The 15,811-nt window shown below is 44.2% G+C and overlaps 1 protein-coding gene across 1 annotated transcript; it reads left to right on the top strand.

Moving 5' to 3' along the window:
- Positions 1–462: 462 nt before the first annotated feature.
- gata2a (GATA binding protein 2a) lies at positions 463–9,245 on the top strand. The gene is made up of 6 exons (XM_079682282.1): positions 463–595; positions 767–1,174; positions 1,930–2,490; positions 5,195–5,340; positions 7,276–7,401; positions 8,058–9,245. The coding sequence occupies exons 2-6, from the start codon at positions 946–948 to the stop codon at positions 8,364–8,366; spliced, it is 1,371 nt and encodes a 456-aa protein (XP_079538408.1). The 5' UTR covers positions 463–595; positions 767–945; the 3' UTR covers positions 8,367–9,245.
- Positions 9,246–15,811: the final 6,566 nt, after the last annotated feature.

Here is a 15,811-nt window from a genome sequence, read left to right as displayed (position 1 = left end):
TGCAGGTAATTTAAAGCTCAATCAGCAACATTTAGCAAATGGGTGAGACAATCTTAAATCACTATGTGCTAAAAAAAAATCTCAGATCATTCATATTGTTAATTTAGTTTTTATTACATATGGGTTCATGCAGGTGAAGGCAATTTACAATAGAATACGCCTATAAAGTATTACAATAGGACATATATTGTGCACACTGAATTTCCCTTCATGTTAGATGTCTGTCTTTAGGCTTATAACTGCCGCTAAAAAAGCAGATTATCAGGGGCCGATTGCTCATTCAGTGTGAGCTTCATGAGAGAAAAAGACCCCCGAGAAATTACACTGCTGATTGATAAGTCTTTTAGTTTTTTCGGTGCGGGGAAATAGAAATTGAAAGAAGGAGAGCGAGGGATGCGGAGCCAATTGTGGAAGGGATCACTGTGATTGGCTCGGAGCTAAGCCCCGCCCTCCGTGGCTTGATATGGGAATCTAGTGGCGGCGCCAGACGCATCAGTCTGCGCCACATCTCATTAATGAGCCCGAACACTGCATGGATCAGGAGGTTTAACCATCAGAGCTGTATTTTGCCGTCAGCTGATCGGAATTGCAACAGGTATCCAGAAGTAAACATTTGTATTTTTTGTTTTAAACGAAGGGACGATATGCTTCGACTTTGAGACATCTTTGTTTCTGATTAGATAACAAATATAATTACGGACGTCTTTGCATTGAAGGAGAGATGGAGCTGCTGTTGAATTAACATTTTGTTTTCCTCTATTCGCAGGTAGATATTTGAGGATTTATATTTCTGAAGTAGCCTAAATAAACACAGCCGCGACTTTCACAGCTCAGGAACTATATTTTAAGGAGGATTTAACTCACACCTGGAGGTAAACATAGCCTCAAAGTAGTCCCGACACACAGAGACGCCTTCAGAGGAGAAAAGAAAGGAGATCTGAAGCCATGGAGGTCGCAGCGGCCGACCAGTCTCGGTGGATGGCGCACCATCACGCGGTGCTGAACGGCCAGCACCCGGACTCCCACCACCACAGTCTGAGCCACAACTACATGGAGCCCATGGCGCCTTTACTGCCGCAGGACGAGGTTGACATGTTTCTGAACCACTTGGACTCTCAAGGGAATCCCTACTACACCAACTCCCGGGCCAGAGTCACATACAGCCAAGCACACGGTGAGATGCGCATTATACTTTGTTCTAAGGACTGTGATTATAATTAACATTTAGAAAATGTAAATAATATTTATATTTGTGCATACTCATCTATAGGACTAAACATAGCTTAATATAGGATTTAAAAAAAAATCACATATGAGTGTCTGTGAAATATCTCTATTAATTTAATTTGCTACAGAACAATAACAATGAAGGCAATGTGCAGGAGGCTCATTTATTTGAAAAGTCCCTCTTGTCTTTTGGGCCAGTTCACAAACATAAAAGGAATTTCTAGCAAATGACAGCGAGAGGAAAGGGAAGTATGTCATTTAACCCCTCTGTGTTGGGGCAGGGGTTTCTGGAGGGAGAGAGAAAGAGAGAGAGCCACTTCCCGGATATAAAATAAAAACCGCAAATGTACTAATAACAATCTTTAGTCCGAGAGCTGCAGCCGAGGAGAAGCTACTTTATTGGGTTTTCTGCAGTAAATAGGCCTTTATTACTTCCATCTTTACTCGACAAGGTGTGTGAGACTACTGTCATTTATCGGAAAATATCCCTGGATAATTAACCGGCTGTGAGTGAACAAAAAACCCTATTTTAAATTTACAAGAAAGTATTTTATCTGGAACTAAATGTCGGACTCGAGTCATTCTGAATATTTAGCAGGTAAGATAAAGATCTTTATGTAGTGTAAGCTGGAAACAAGGCTTGTGGGTAAAAAAGCTATTAAAATAAAACATTTGCTAAATTTGTATTTGTTTGCATTTCAGCTCGCCTCGCTGGGAACCAGGTTTGCCGACCACACCTCATCCACAGCCCCGGAATCCCCTGGCTGGACCCCGGGAAAGCAGCCCTGTCCGCGGCCCACCACCACAACGCCTGGGCGGTCAGCCACTTCAGTAAACAGGGCCTGCACCCCTCCAGCTCCGGATACCCCTGCAGCAGCACCGCTCCGGTCTCCTCGCCCAACTCGGTGTCCCACTCCAGCGCGCACCTCTACAGTTTCCCTCCCACCCCTCCGAAAGACGTGTCTCCAGACCCCGGAGCCACTTCCCCGACTTCCAGCTCGACTAGAATGGAGGAGAAGGAGTCGATCAAGTACCAGGTGCATCTTTCGGACGGCATGAAAATGGAGAGCTGCAGTCCGCTCCGCAGCGGCCTGATGAACGGACAGGGCCCTGCCACGCATCACCCCATCCCGACGTACCCTGCCTATCCCCTGCATTCAACACACGAGTACGGCGGCAGCCTCTTCCACCCCGGCAGTCTGCTCGGGGGATCCAACTCCAGCTTTACGCCCAAATGCAAGAGCAAGGCCAGGTCGACCTCAGGTGAGTCTCCCTCACAGCATAAAGCACATTGCATTTAGCTGACGATTGTATCAATAATATAAAAAGTGAAATACATCATAAGGGGCTGACATATTAAATTCAAAAAGTATTGGTGCATAAGTTAAAATCTTAAGTGCTATTTTTTTTTAATGGCCAAGCTACACGCGGATCAAAGTGATTTATGTAATGTGTCCAAATGTGTGTGTGTTTTTTTATAGCTAAATTCACAACCATAGCCATCTTATTGTCAGATCGCGATTATAAAAGTGTGTGTGCACAATGCAGGAATTTACGCAAGTGTTACTATGACTTTTTATCTAGATTGTAATGCTGATGCAACTTTTTTGAAGTAGGCTAGGCTACGACTTGTTGCTCCAGTGTGACTCAAAAAGGAATGATTTCCATATTGAGTGCTTATCTCCTGTCGATTCAAACCTAACCTTGTCCTAACAAGTCTAATCTATTGTCCCATCGCACTCATCGCCACTTGTAAGCTGAATACACTTAAAACAGCTTCACTTAAGTGAGGAGTTTAACTTTTAGTTAAACCGTATCGGACTAATCGGGGTCAACTATTTACAAAATGCTCAGCTCTGGCACTGTGGTACTGAGGCTTATTTAAAATAAAGGGAAGTTATATTATAGCTATTTTAACGAATCGATTTTCAATATTTCGCCATTGATTATTGTTATGGCGAAATGTAGATGCATTATAAATTGATTAAATACTAAAATCTTTTTAAAGAGGATTTTACATTGAGTTTTTGATTGTCTTTGTTAAGGCAGACTAATTGTTTTCTTCTTCGTGCGAAAGAGTTGTTTTCTTTTTAAATGTGGCCTTTTATTGCACTTAAAAATGAAGGAGTCACGACGCCCTGGCTCCTGCCATATCCTGTATACCTCCAAGTGAACAAATCACGACCTCCACCCCGCCCACAGCTCTCCCAGTCCTAACAAAGCACAGGCGACAGAGCCCTGCTGTTTGTGTTTTTAAGCAAGGCCTTGGCCCAGTGCACCAACATCAAGTGGAGGCAAACAAGTCCACTAGATCTGCTTCTAAAAGTGTATTTAAACGAATTATTTTATGCATTAAAAAAAGGAGACCTGATCATTGAGTAATTAGAATCCAAAAATTGGTTTCACATAAAAAAAAAAACGGGGGTAATTGTTTATAATACAACATTCTATTATCTTACTGTCTGGATAAGCACCTGATTTAATAGACTGCATGTGTTGGGATTAATATAAATTAGAAAATATTATATATAGATTTATAGAAAAATATTTAGACATTAATGTGCAGACATTTGAAACTCAGTCTAATGGCTCTGTAATTTCCCTGCATTGTTCCAGCTGTTGCACTTGGAATTCATGGACAAAAAAGAGAAAAATGGCAGGCTGTTGCACTTAATGTAGCTGTGTAATTATCAATATTGTCATCCATTGTGCCTATGCCTTTTAATACACCTGGGTAATGCTCACTGGCTGATAATGGGAGTGAATGTGAGCTGTTGTAGCAGAGAAATGTTACACTGTGACATTTAAAAAGAAGCCTGAATCAGTAACAAACATATCAGCCATGGCATTAAAAAGGTTCTTATCTATCAAAGACGATGTCCTGTGCCAGTAATGGTGATTGATTGTTGTACAAAATGTCACAATGACATTTCAGCTGTCAGCACATACTGTATACCTTACCGTAGTGTGGCTTCCTGTTGAACTAACCCCACACCAGAGCCCCTCTCTAGCCTACCTTTTTCGCACCAAACTTCCCATTTTGTTAGTATTTCAACACTAATCATTGCATCAGACATAAATGCATCAGTCATTGTTGATGAATATTTTAGGTGCTAATGAGACCGCTTTCATGTGGTGGCTGACCCTGCAAAACGCTTTAGAGGAAGAGAAGGGAGGTACAAAAAAAACCCAGCAGACATGCATTTCAAAAGAGACGTCGTTTTTTTGCTCAGGTCAGATTCCATTGTAGAGCGAGGGTGGGACTGCGGGTGTCGCTGGTATTATAACAGGTATAATGAGATGATGCTCTAGGGAGAGAGGGATACCTGAATTAAATGAATCGGTCGGTTTAGCAACAGGCTGTTTGAAGTCAGTCAAACCTGAATGGGAGTGAAGAGCATGTGGGAATAACTTAAAAAGCAGGTTTCTTTAAATAAGAGTATGCGTGGGAAGTCTACTCACTTACAGGCACCGTTTAAATTAGAAACCTGGAAAAAAAACAGATGGATGGAGGCCATTTCTGTATTATTAATTGCAGCCAACTGTATGCCAGTTTTTCATTTAAGTCCACCACATTTAATACCACACACTTTTGTTTCCTCTCATGGGTGCCCACCGAACTGATGAATAATGTAGTCCTAATTTGATGGTGTTTCTCATTATTCTTGTTGGACACCTCTGGACATGTTCTGGCTGTCTGCGGCCTGCCCACTCTGGATCAGTTTACATAGAGGTGTCTGTGTCAATGACAGCCATGCACACTTGGTACACCATGCACTCTGATATGGACATTGTCACCATCATGAGAAAGATTTTGACTTCATATTACACGGCCATCTGGGGTCATCCATCATTGTGTTGTCGACCGATTGGGCCGGGCAGCTGCCATGTGTTGCTTCTGAAAGACGGTGACATTTTTAATTATATAAAATTTCTTCTTCTCTCCTCTCCCCTGAACTATATGCAGAGGGCAGAGAATGCGTGAACTGCGGTGCCACCTCCACCCCTCTGTGGCGGAGAGATGGTACGGGCCACTACCTGTGCAACGCCTGCGGACTGTACCACAAGATGAACGGCCAGAACAGACCTCTCATCAAACCGAAACGTAGACTGGTGAGTCCTCGCTTACTGCGCTTTACCCTGAGAGAAGGAACCCAAATATGAGCACAAAGCAGAGGCCCGCAGCACAATTCCAGGAAAGTTATATTTTCCCTATGATCTTCCTGGAATTGTTTGTCCCTCTCACCCCCCGATGATCTGCCTTCATGGCCCGTTACAATACTGCTACTATTGCCATTGTTCCTGCTATCATTATTGCTGGTACTTCTGATACTGTTACTGATACCACTGCCCATGCTGCTTTAGTTAACACCATGCTCGAGTCAATGAAAAGCAGCATGGACACATAGCATTCTTGTGGAGGATGTACCACTGCTCAGCCACCTCTGGCTTTAACCCTACTGACGCCGGACACATTTCTGGGCACCATCATTAATGTAAACCTTACAATTAATCTAATTATCTTTTAAAACCGGCTTTTCTTTTAAAGCAGCTTTAATTATTTTCTTATCTATTTATTTATTGTTTTTTTGAGAGCTTTGTTTTTTTGAGGATTGGTATTTTAACTTCTGAAACCTTTTATTGTAAAAAAAAAAAAAAAAAAGATTATTTTCTTTTCGACAAATCCAGCTGAGGTCTAAAAATGCAAAAAAGGGCAACAAATAACCATCTTTTGTTCGTGTGAATTTAAATTGTTTAATTGGTTAGTAAAAATAAAGACAAGCAAGCCAATTTTAAATTAATAAGTATCAGTAATTTAAGACAGCCACTAATAATAATAATAATAATAATTAAAAAACACTTTAAATAAAAATAAAGGGGACTAGAAAAAATTTGGTTTAGAGATGCGTAAAAATGATCTCCATGAACAATATTTTTGGATTTTATATATTTTTTTAGTTGTCCACGTCGCTCCTGCTCCTGAAAAGTCCATTACATTTTCCACTGGCTCGGCACATGTGCCTGTAGCTTTTGCATTTTCAGCTCAAGTGTTTTTCAGAGTTGTGTTCAAAGGGGCATCCAGTTGTTTCCTATCCGGATATCTGCCCGGCCCAGATAAGGAAGTCAGGCTCCCGGCTGTTTCCGCCTTCAACCAGCGCTGCATTCTCTATGGCCGCACTGACATATACTGTAAAGAGATTATCACAACACTGGAGGAGCCGCTTATGTGTGAAGAGACAGACCGTGAGGGGCGGGGATTGGAAAATAAATGGATTTATGTTCTCCTCTTGTTTGCCATTCTCGGTGGGCAGTCTAAACGCGCTTTTTTGATTAAATTTATATCTTTTATTTTGCGTTTTAAAAAAAAGAAGCCAGGGTTGTTTTTACTTTGCAAGTTAATAGCAGCGAGTCCACCGGAGATACATTTAGAGAGGAACCTGGATGCTGCTTGCAAAGCAAAGAGCCGCGGGGTTCTTGCATGTAAACCTAATGTTTCTTATTAAGTGTGAAGAATTGATCCGCAATGGACCAGGAGCACGTTGCCAGGCAGGACACCGGGTCTCACGACTTGTAGCCCAGTTTTCCGGGATCAGGATAAATAGAGGGTTTACACAAGGCCCTCATTATGACATGTTAATACCAGAAGATTTATAAGATATGAAAATCAGCGCCAGGCGTGCACAAAAACATGCACCTTCTAAAAAAATCTTATTGCACAAACCAAAACATTGGATCACGGTGGATTTAAAAAGGGACTTATGTTCGCTTCTTTTGATGCTTTTCTGCACATGGTTCTGCGGTCTCACGAAAACCGAAATTCTGACGATTAATTTCGGACAAACTTTCTGTCTCTTATTGATTTCGCGCTAGCACAACACAATCACATTCATTGCATGCTATGTCAGAGGCTTTCATAACATAAATGTCAAATGATAAGCCTCCTATTTGTGTCTGTAAACGGTGACTCGGTTTCCGCAGTGACCTATCTACAACGTGCCACTGCCAACGACTCATTATTCATGGTGTATTTTTTTCTGCTCCCTATAGTCCGCTGCGAGACGTGCAGGCACCTGCTGTGCAAACTGCCAGACCACCATCACCACCCTGTGGAGGCGCAACGGGAACGGAGACCCGGTGTGTAACGCCTGCGGCCTTTACTATAAACTGCACAATGTAAGTAGCCTGAAAAAAAAAAACACCGCTGCACTCAAGTGCGGGTTTTCGGGGGAGGAAGGCGGAGGGATACTGGTGGTTAACTGGTCAAGTGGGCGGACAGCTCGCATCGATTTAGGAGCAGAGAAAGTGAGTGTTGAGGCAGAGCCTGCTCACCCTGTCGAGCAGAACCCACCGGTTGCTTTTTTTTTATTAATCCATCGTTGTTTCAATGGGGGGCGTTACTCCCAGGAGAGGCTGCAGGGTGGGACTGTCATTCAGTGTAACGGCGTCGGTTACACTGATGAGGATTTGTCTGCGGCTGCTCCTTTCAGCTGCCGCCAGGCCCTCATCTCCATGTATTCATATGGACCAGGACTGGTCTGTTTGCTTTGAAATTACACAAAAGCCCCAAAACGCCCCTGACTCGCCTTTTAATGCAGCCATATATGCAAAACAACTGCTCATTAATAATAGGAGTTATTTGGTGGGCTACCATGACACAAATGCATGTTACCCCTAATCGACAATGCTTGTGACATATTCCTAGGGACATTTTTTTTAAATTATGAGCTGCAGCTAACCGCAAAACATATTCAACAGCTATAATGAACTATTCACAGTTTCAGTGAGTCTTTTGTCTGGCGTGCCTTGAACTAATGTGCCGTTCTCCACAGGTCAACAGACCCATGACCATGAAGAAAGAAGGCATCCAGACACGAAACCGCAAGATGTCCAGCAAGTCCAAGAGAGGCAAGCGACCAGGGGACGGCTTCGATGAGCTGTCCAAGTGCATGCAGGACAAGGCCTCTCACTTCGGCGGGGGACCCGGCCTCCCCAGCCACATGACCCACATGGGTCACCTGACCCCCTTCAGCCACTCGGGACACATGCTGCCCACTCCCACGCCCATTCACCCATCTTTCGGTCACCACCCCCACCACTCTAATCGTTCGCCGGTCTGGGCTGAACCCCTGAGTCACTGAGGCCGCTTTTGACCCAAAAACTCCTCTGCCATCATATCGCCATGAACACTAAATGGCCTCCACGTCACGCCGATAGCTGAGCAGACATGTTGTACAGTGCGGAGGGGAGAGACCTTCAGCTGGACTTTAGGACTGAAGGTCGCGTCATGTCTGACCTCACTGATGGGACGCTGCAGAGCAGGACTTTAGCGGACTCTGTGAAGAGCTTAATATGACGAGGGGTTTCTGAGTCCCTTGGTGACCCAGGCTTGCAGGAATGGAGTGAATGGAGACGCTTGTCATTCTTTTTGCTTATTTTTACTAAGTCACTTTGGTACCCACCTCTTCATGACCCTGTAACAGGAGACTCACGAGAGGTCTTTAAAAGAACCGCTGTTTTCACCTCGCGATCGTCCCATTATATACTGAGCTACGTGCACCCTGTCCCTCCCCGGCTGCCGTCCATGTGGACAGACAAACTCTTTAGTGCTGGAGGTCTGAAGACTGGCTGACAGCACTCTCTGTTACAAACTACAGTACCCACAAACCTGTGCTCTCCTCACATGCTGGATTGTACGCCCACCACGAAGCTCACCTCCTGTTTTTAATAATGGACTTTTATGGAAAAATACACAGTAAATAGAGTGTTTATAAATGCTTAATTGCTATTATTGTTGTTATATTTGATGTTATAATTATTGCTTCGATAATTTATTTTCCCTCTTTAAGCTTTCGTCAAAGACAAATGGAAACTGTTATGATTTTGATTTCATGGTTATTACGTAAGAAAAACACTGACCTATCTTAGATGAAAAGTCCCTGAGCTGTACGTTTTTATCATTTTTTCCATCTCACAAAAGTAAAGGAAATAAAGGAAAATAAAGTTTAATACTAAATTAAGATCTGCCGACGCCTTGTGCGTTCAGTCTTGTCTCTTTCTAACACTCTTACATTCACACAAACATACAGCATGAGACTCCTTTTAATGAAAAGTGCTTGATTATCAAAATCATAAGGGATATCAGATGCATCAAGGGAAGCTCTGTGATCCCTTGAGCGTGGTAATGCTTTGGTCAGGCTCCTCCTCCATCTGTGATGGCGTGTTGTTAAGAGAAGGCCTCTTTGTGGAGCTGAGGCCCCGGGCTGGACCATTGTACCCAGACAGCAGACTCCAGCGAAGGGCTCCGGAGTCACACACAGTCATACATATGCACACACCCACATGCTCATACACACACTCATGGGAAAAAAACAAACACAAAAACCGATTCACCAAATTAGAACCAATATAACCCATGGCATGAAAGGTCTCTCTTTTATTTTAAATGTAAAAGTCTTAACAGATGAGTTTCAATAATTTGAATGTGACAGAAACGGAGTCATGAGTGCAGTTCAGTGGGAGAGTGTCTGCTGCAGGAGCCCTCTCTCTTGGCTGCAGTAATTGGAGTGAGAGGAAGGACAGCGGGTCTTTAGTGGCAGAAGAGGAGGAAGGAAAGGCAATCAGGCGACCTGAGCAAACACGTGGGGGTCTGCTCAGACCCTTCGCACACAGATGTGCACGCAGCTGAGGCTGCCAGGAAGCAGGCTTTCGACTTTGTTGCTCCCTCATGTCGTCCTCTTTTTCAATCTCTTTCCTTTGTTTTTCTTTTTTCCAGCCTCTCTCTTTCTGATCACCTATTCTCTGTTTGTCTTTTATTCTCCATTCTCCATTCTCCCTCTACATTGTCCTCTCTGTCTTGCTTTCGCTTTGGGCCGATTACTGTAAAATAAAGGGGCTAAAGAAACTTTAAACAGAGCCAGCCACTAATGACTGCTCGATTAGGGCCAATTTGAGGTCATCATCGCCAAGTTCAACATACCCTCACACACCCACAGCACAAACCGTCCGGTTAAGCGGTCCAAGCTAAAAGTGGACCGCTACCCCTCCCTGAACCCTCCACCCTGCTCACATCTGCTGGACTGCTGTGGAGGTTGATCTGCTGGGTTTTCCCAGAGGTTGATCAGTTCAAATTAGAAATAATATTTATACAGGGACTTATGGAGGTGCTTTTCTAGTTATCCGGTGTCGTTGGAGCGCTGTGTTGTCAGCTTATGCTACATCATAGCAGCCACAACACTAACGGAGTGTCTGTTTTCACAGAGGGGGTGGGAGCCACTTGCGGAACAGCAGAGAGAAACTGTAAAGCTCGACTGCCAATAAGTAGTCTAGTCGTCTGTGTGTAGAGCACAGTGCTGCGGGTGCGGGGGACGTGTGTGTGTGTGTGTGTGTGTGTGTGTGTGTGTGTGTGTGTGTGTGTGTGTGTGTGTGTGTGTGTGTGTGTGTGTGTGTGTGTGTGTGTGTGTGTGTGTGTGTGTGTGTGTGTGTGTGTGTGTGTGTGTGTGTGTGTGTGTGTGTGTGTGTGTGTGTGTGTGTGTGTGTGTGTGTGTGTGTGTGTGTGTGTGTACAGGCCGTGGCTCCAGCACGTTGCGTTCTGCTGCAGGCAGCGAGCCCGCTCGGACGGGCTTGGCTGGACTCCCGGAGCTGAGAGAGGGAGACGCAGAGAGCCAGCTCTTCAATGAGGCCCTCCAGAGGGAAGGAGCAGCCCTCCCAACAATAATACAGCCAGGCCAGCGAGTCCCAGAGCCGCGCTCGCCTGAACACACATCCAAACACACACATGATCCGCATATGTACAAACAGACAGGATGGTGTCTGACAAAGCTTCTCATGTCTGACGCAGAGGCAGTGTTTGTGGAAAGCATTTCATCGCTTGGGCCTGAACAGACATTAGGCATGGGTACAATGAATGCTTTGCTAACTGCTAACTTGGTGGTCACCGTGTGCCACCGCTGTTTGCATTTTCTACCCAATTTAATTCAAACTGATTTATACTGTGAGGGTTTTGTATTGTTTTTTTACTTAGAGCAACAGCTACATTGAACTGCACATCCCTTCCCCACTCACCTCATGAATCATGAGACACCAAAAGAACCATAAAACAGTTTGTTACTTATCTTCACTATCAGAGAGGAGTTCCAGAGAAGAGATGAGGAGGGGGGATCTCGGATGCGCTGGCGGGGTGAACATGGTGGCCACCTAGATCAGAGCAGAGAGAGGTTTACGACTTCAACCTGGAACTGGATGTTTCAACTCATCTCATCTCTACTCCCTACCTCCTTTTCTCTCTCCACTCTTCCGTTTGTCCTCACCTCCCCACCCCCCCCAAACACCACCACCACCAGCGCTCATTCCCTCTGAGCTCCATGTAACTCTCCATGTTTCCCCTCTCCACCCCCCTACTACTTCTCCCACTCTTTTCTTGTCTCCCACTCCCCCAGTGTATTTGTTTTTCCATCAAATTGAATTAGCGGAATCAAAAGGTATCCCGACCATCCCCTCACAAAGTTGAGTTAGGGAGAGAGACATAGAAGATGAAAGGAAGTGGAGCGCAGTTCAGACGCAGGTCTCTTAGTGTGTGTGTGTGTGTGTGTGTGTGTGTGTGTGTGTGTGTGTGTGTGTGTGTGTGTGTGTGTGTGTGTGTGTGTGTGTGTGTGTGTGTGTGTGTGTGTGTGTGTGTGTTGCAATGGGGGTTGACCTTTGCCTGGGTCTAACTAAAAAAAGCATCCCTCCTTCCTCAGAACCCTAGAAGGATATTAAGGCTGGGACAGTATTTAGATAATACAAACGGGGGACATTTATTCCTGCCTTTGTTCGTCGTAAAGTTTAGTCATTAAGTCAAATGTTTGTTTGTTGACCTTGAGCAGCACTGTATGCTTTCTTATGCCGTTAACTCTTAACTTTTTGAATTGTTATGGCTACTGAGTCATAGAGAATGTGCTATACTCAAGTCAACTTCCTCTTTTCATGGTTCAAGAGAAATTCATAGAAATACCCCTGTGACAGGAACATGGTGGGTACATTCAGTGAAACACCTGGTGAACACTATTCATGGAAGCCGCCTCAGATACACCATTTGACACTTGAACGAGTCTCACTCCAATTCAAATGAATCAACCATACCACGTAGCGATGATGTGATCGGAAAAGCTTTGACAGTAATAACTGTCAGTCAGAGAGCAGCAGGGCTGACAGCAGATATCACTGCGGATCACTGATGACCTCTGTCGACAGGCAACATCCTGACCTGCTATATCTCACCATTGATCTCTCCAAATGTCAATTTCTTCTGTCAGAAATAATCAAAAAAGTGTTTTTACTCATGCATAATGTTTGACTCGTTTGTGGGTCCCTTCGCGCCTTTTACTTCTCCACTTCAGGCCCGACATTGAAAGGCTGCTTTACTAGTTTCAGCTGCATACCAGACTTGACTAAGAACATGGTAGTGCAAAAATTGAAGGAACAGGAAGTGAGAAGTTCAAACAGGAAATACTTATGTTGTACGATTAGGACCAATTAAGACCACAAAGGTCCAACAGAGACAGTAAAAAGAGATGGATTACGAGGGGTGACAGGATTGTACAGTACTTAAGTATAATTCTCTGCAAGGTAATATCCTGCAGAGTAACATCCTGTTTGACGAAAGAGCCTTCCGACTAAAACCATTCTAATACTGGATTTGTACAAAGAATAGTGCAGACTGTTGATAATGGGGTTAAATCATCCACAGTCGGTGTAGATGATGATGGTCTGCTTGCCCTCAGTTGGGAGACACCAAGAAATAATAATATCAGTAAAAGTGTATGCGAGAATTGGAATAGTTTCACAAGTTTCACAATCTGAACTAATCTTTAAAAGCGACATCTAAAAACACAAACTAAATAACTGATTAAGACAGTGGTAGGCCACAAAGTGCTATGTTGTGTAAAGTAAAATGACAGTTTTTATCAATAGGGCTGGTGTCTGTGAAGAATCCGTGAATTCCCATTCAGAAAGACTTGTCTGACTGCTGGCTTTAGCGATACACATATTCTTAATATAACATACAATTAAACTGATATAGCATGTTTTTTTACGGTGGTTAATATGTTTTGCTGCAGCCCCCGCCTATTGCATTGCTCCTGTCGACATCTTCCAACTGGAGAACATTAACTGTAGTCAAAACTAATAAATGCTGCATTCAACCCAACTTCTAACAATCTGAATTATCCCTTTAATCATGAGGACTCTTTGAACCTGACAGACTATGCTAGGACACAAGAGCTAACCATATGAGTATTGGTGTCAAAGTATTTTAAAGCTAACTTGAGATTAAATCTGCATGTATTTTGAACTGAAGCATGGTTAAAAAAAAAAGAAGTAGTTTATTAACAAGTAAGTGTCAGCATTTCAATTTGTAGAAGTCAAATGAAGTCTATTTTTGCCCTCAGAGACCCCTTTCTGACATTTACACAAGCTTGTGAGGGAAAGAAGAAGTGAAAGAGAAGAGAGAGTGTTTCACATCATTCATCGATGACTTGAGTTAGTCCTTATTGCCACAGTTTGTGGTTTTGAATAGGATTCTGGGTATAGTCTTCTAAAAATAAAATATGTTAATGAGTGTGTAGGGTTACAGGTCTTTGTGGCCTCTATGTTGTGCCCCCAGATCAAAACCCCCTCTCTACTGGGGATGGTGCTTGCTACCATCACATTATGAATTAGCATCAATCATCTGACAATTCTTTCGCATCTCACATATTCTCTTCAACAGTAGTCGAGTGTGTAATCTGTTGTCAGAAGCCAGGTGTGGACACGTATAGCTCCCCTCCCTCGACTCACCCTGAAAATGAGGTCAGTCTCCTCTCACCTGGGACAGGGTGCATTCAGGATGTTCACCTGGGACAGGTAGTGTTCTCATTCATGCCGCGTTCTGCTGAGCGGAGGCCCTCCTGCTCACCTGCTCCGACAGACAAATTCATCCCCACTGTCTGAGGACAAATGAGCCCATTCATCTGGAGGCTCCCATTGACAAACGGGGGGGCAAGTACATTACTAATGCCTGGGAGGGCTCAGGGGAGAGGGCGTCTGGACCTGCCATCCTCTTCCTCGCCCATATCCCTCGCCATTCCCAGCCCCCGCCCCACTCCACTCGCTTTCACTGGCAGGTAACTGGAGAAAGGCATGAGTGGGGGAGTCCAGGGCACCTTGGCCCGGGTCCAGATCGAGAGGATGGGACCCAGGTGCCTCTACCCCTGGATGGATCCTCTGGACCCTCCCACAGGGACGGATGACCAGACAGAGGACGGAGGACGACAGGAGGAGCCCGCAGAGACCGGCCGTGCCCCGCTCAGAATCCCAAGCTGTTCAGAGAGCTATTGTAAACGAACGGTAGATCCTTGTGTGGTGGATTAAGTGACAGCGCTGCTCTGTGGATGCCCTGAATACACTTTCAAGCCTGCTTCATTCTCATGTCCTCACAACAAAGCAGAGCTACTCTTAGTGTATTCAAGTATTCAGGAGCCTCTAGATTACTTGCTTGCAGGATACACTTCGGCTTACCAGAGGCTTGAGAGAATCCTCCCCTTGGGGAAATCATCTTTTCATTCGGCTGTTATATTCTTCATTCTCCCACACATGCATCAATGTGGAGAGAAGGAAAGGTAGCTCAGCTCAGCGCCTGAGGAGTTGGTGTTTGCTAAAGAGTAGCTCAGCAGTGCCTAGGAAGTGAACTTACTCCTCTCCACATGCTGTACTTGGTCCATGCAGGGGCTTGAACCGACACTGCAGATGGTTTGTTACGCATTGTCTTAGAAGCTGTTAGAAAAAAGGGCCCACTTATAAAACATATGCTTGGCAGGTGATTGGATGAAACATCAGTCCATCAAACTCTCACTGAAGCCAGTTTGAAGAATAGCCAGTAATATAGTTTACTTTAAGAAAAACTGTCAGTGCAGTTCTTTGCTCTTCTTTCTTTATGTTGTATTTATAATTGTGTCATCTTTTACGGAACTGCAGGATGGAGTCCAAAACAAACGTCCTCAGAATGACAATAAAGTGTATCGTATCTTTCAATTAATTAAAGCGGAAGCCGTTATGCTAACCTTCTTTAGCAGCCACCATTTTTGTTTTGAATACAGAAACAGACGCTCTGGTTCCCAAGCCAAGTCCCCACAGACTGAGCCACTGCCGCCCAGATGCTAAGTCCCACAGAGGAGTCAGGCGGCCGGTCAGGGCTCATTGCAGTCCTGCTCCCAACTCATGCACAAACACTGAGGGAGGTGAGGGCATTCCTAGCTGACTGTTCTGAATGTTTATCCTTTTTCTAGATTTCTACTGGATTGTGTTGTGTCTATGACTTTGTTTACCCAGTACTTGTCAGGTTAATTCAGATAGGCAGACACAAATAAACAAACACACACACAAACGCAGGACAGTCTTTTAAAGAAAAAAACAATCAATGAAACAGTGTGCTTAGTTTTACAAAGCGTAATATGATTAAACCACTATGGGGCCACAGGGGCATTTTGGAGATCCATGAGAAAGATGAAAGTGTTATTTCTAAAAAGGCAAAATTGTGGATAGGCAGAGCTCTTTTAGATCCAAACAGCAG

This window comes from Notothenia rossii (genome assembly GCF_949606895.1).
Source record: "Notothenia rossii genome assembly, chromosome: 5".
Taxonomy (NCBI): domain Eukaryota; kingdom Metazoa; phylum Chordata; class Actinopteri; order Perciformes; family Nototheniidae; genus Notothenia; species Notothenia rossii.
This window is presented reverse-complemented; position numbering and strand designations above follow the sequence as displayed.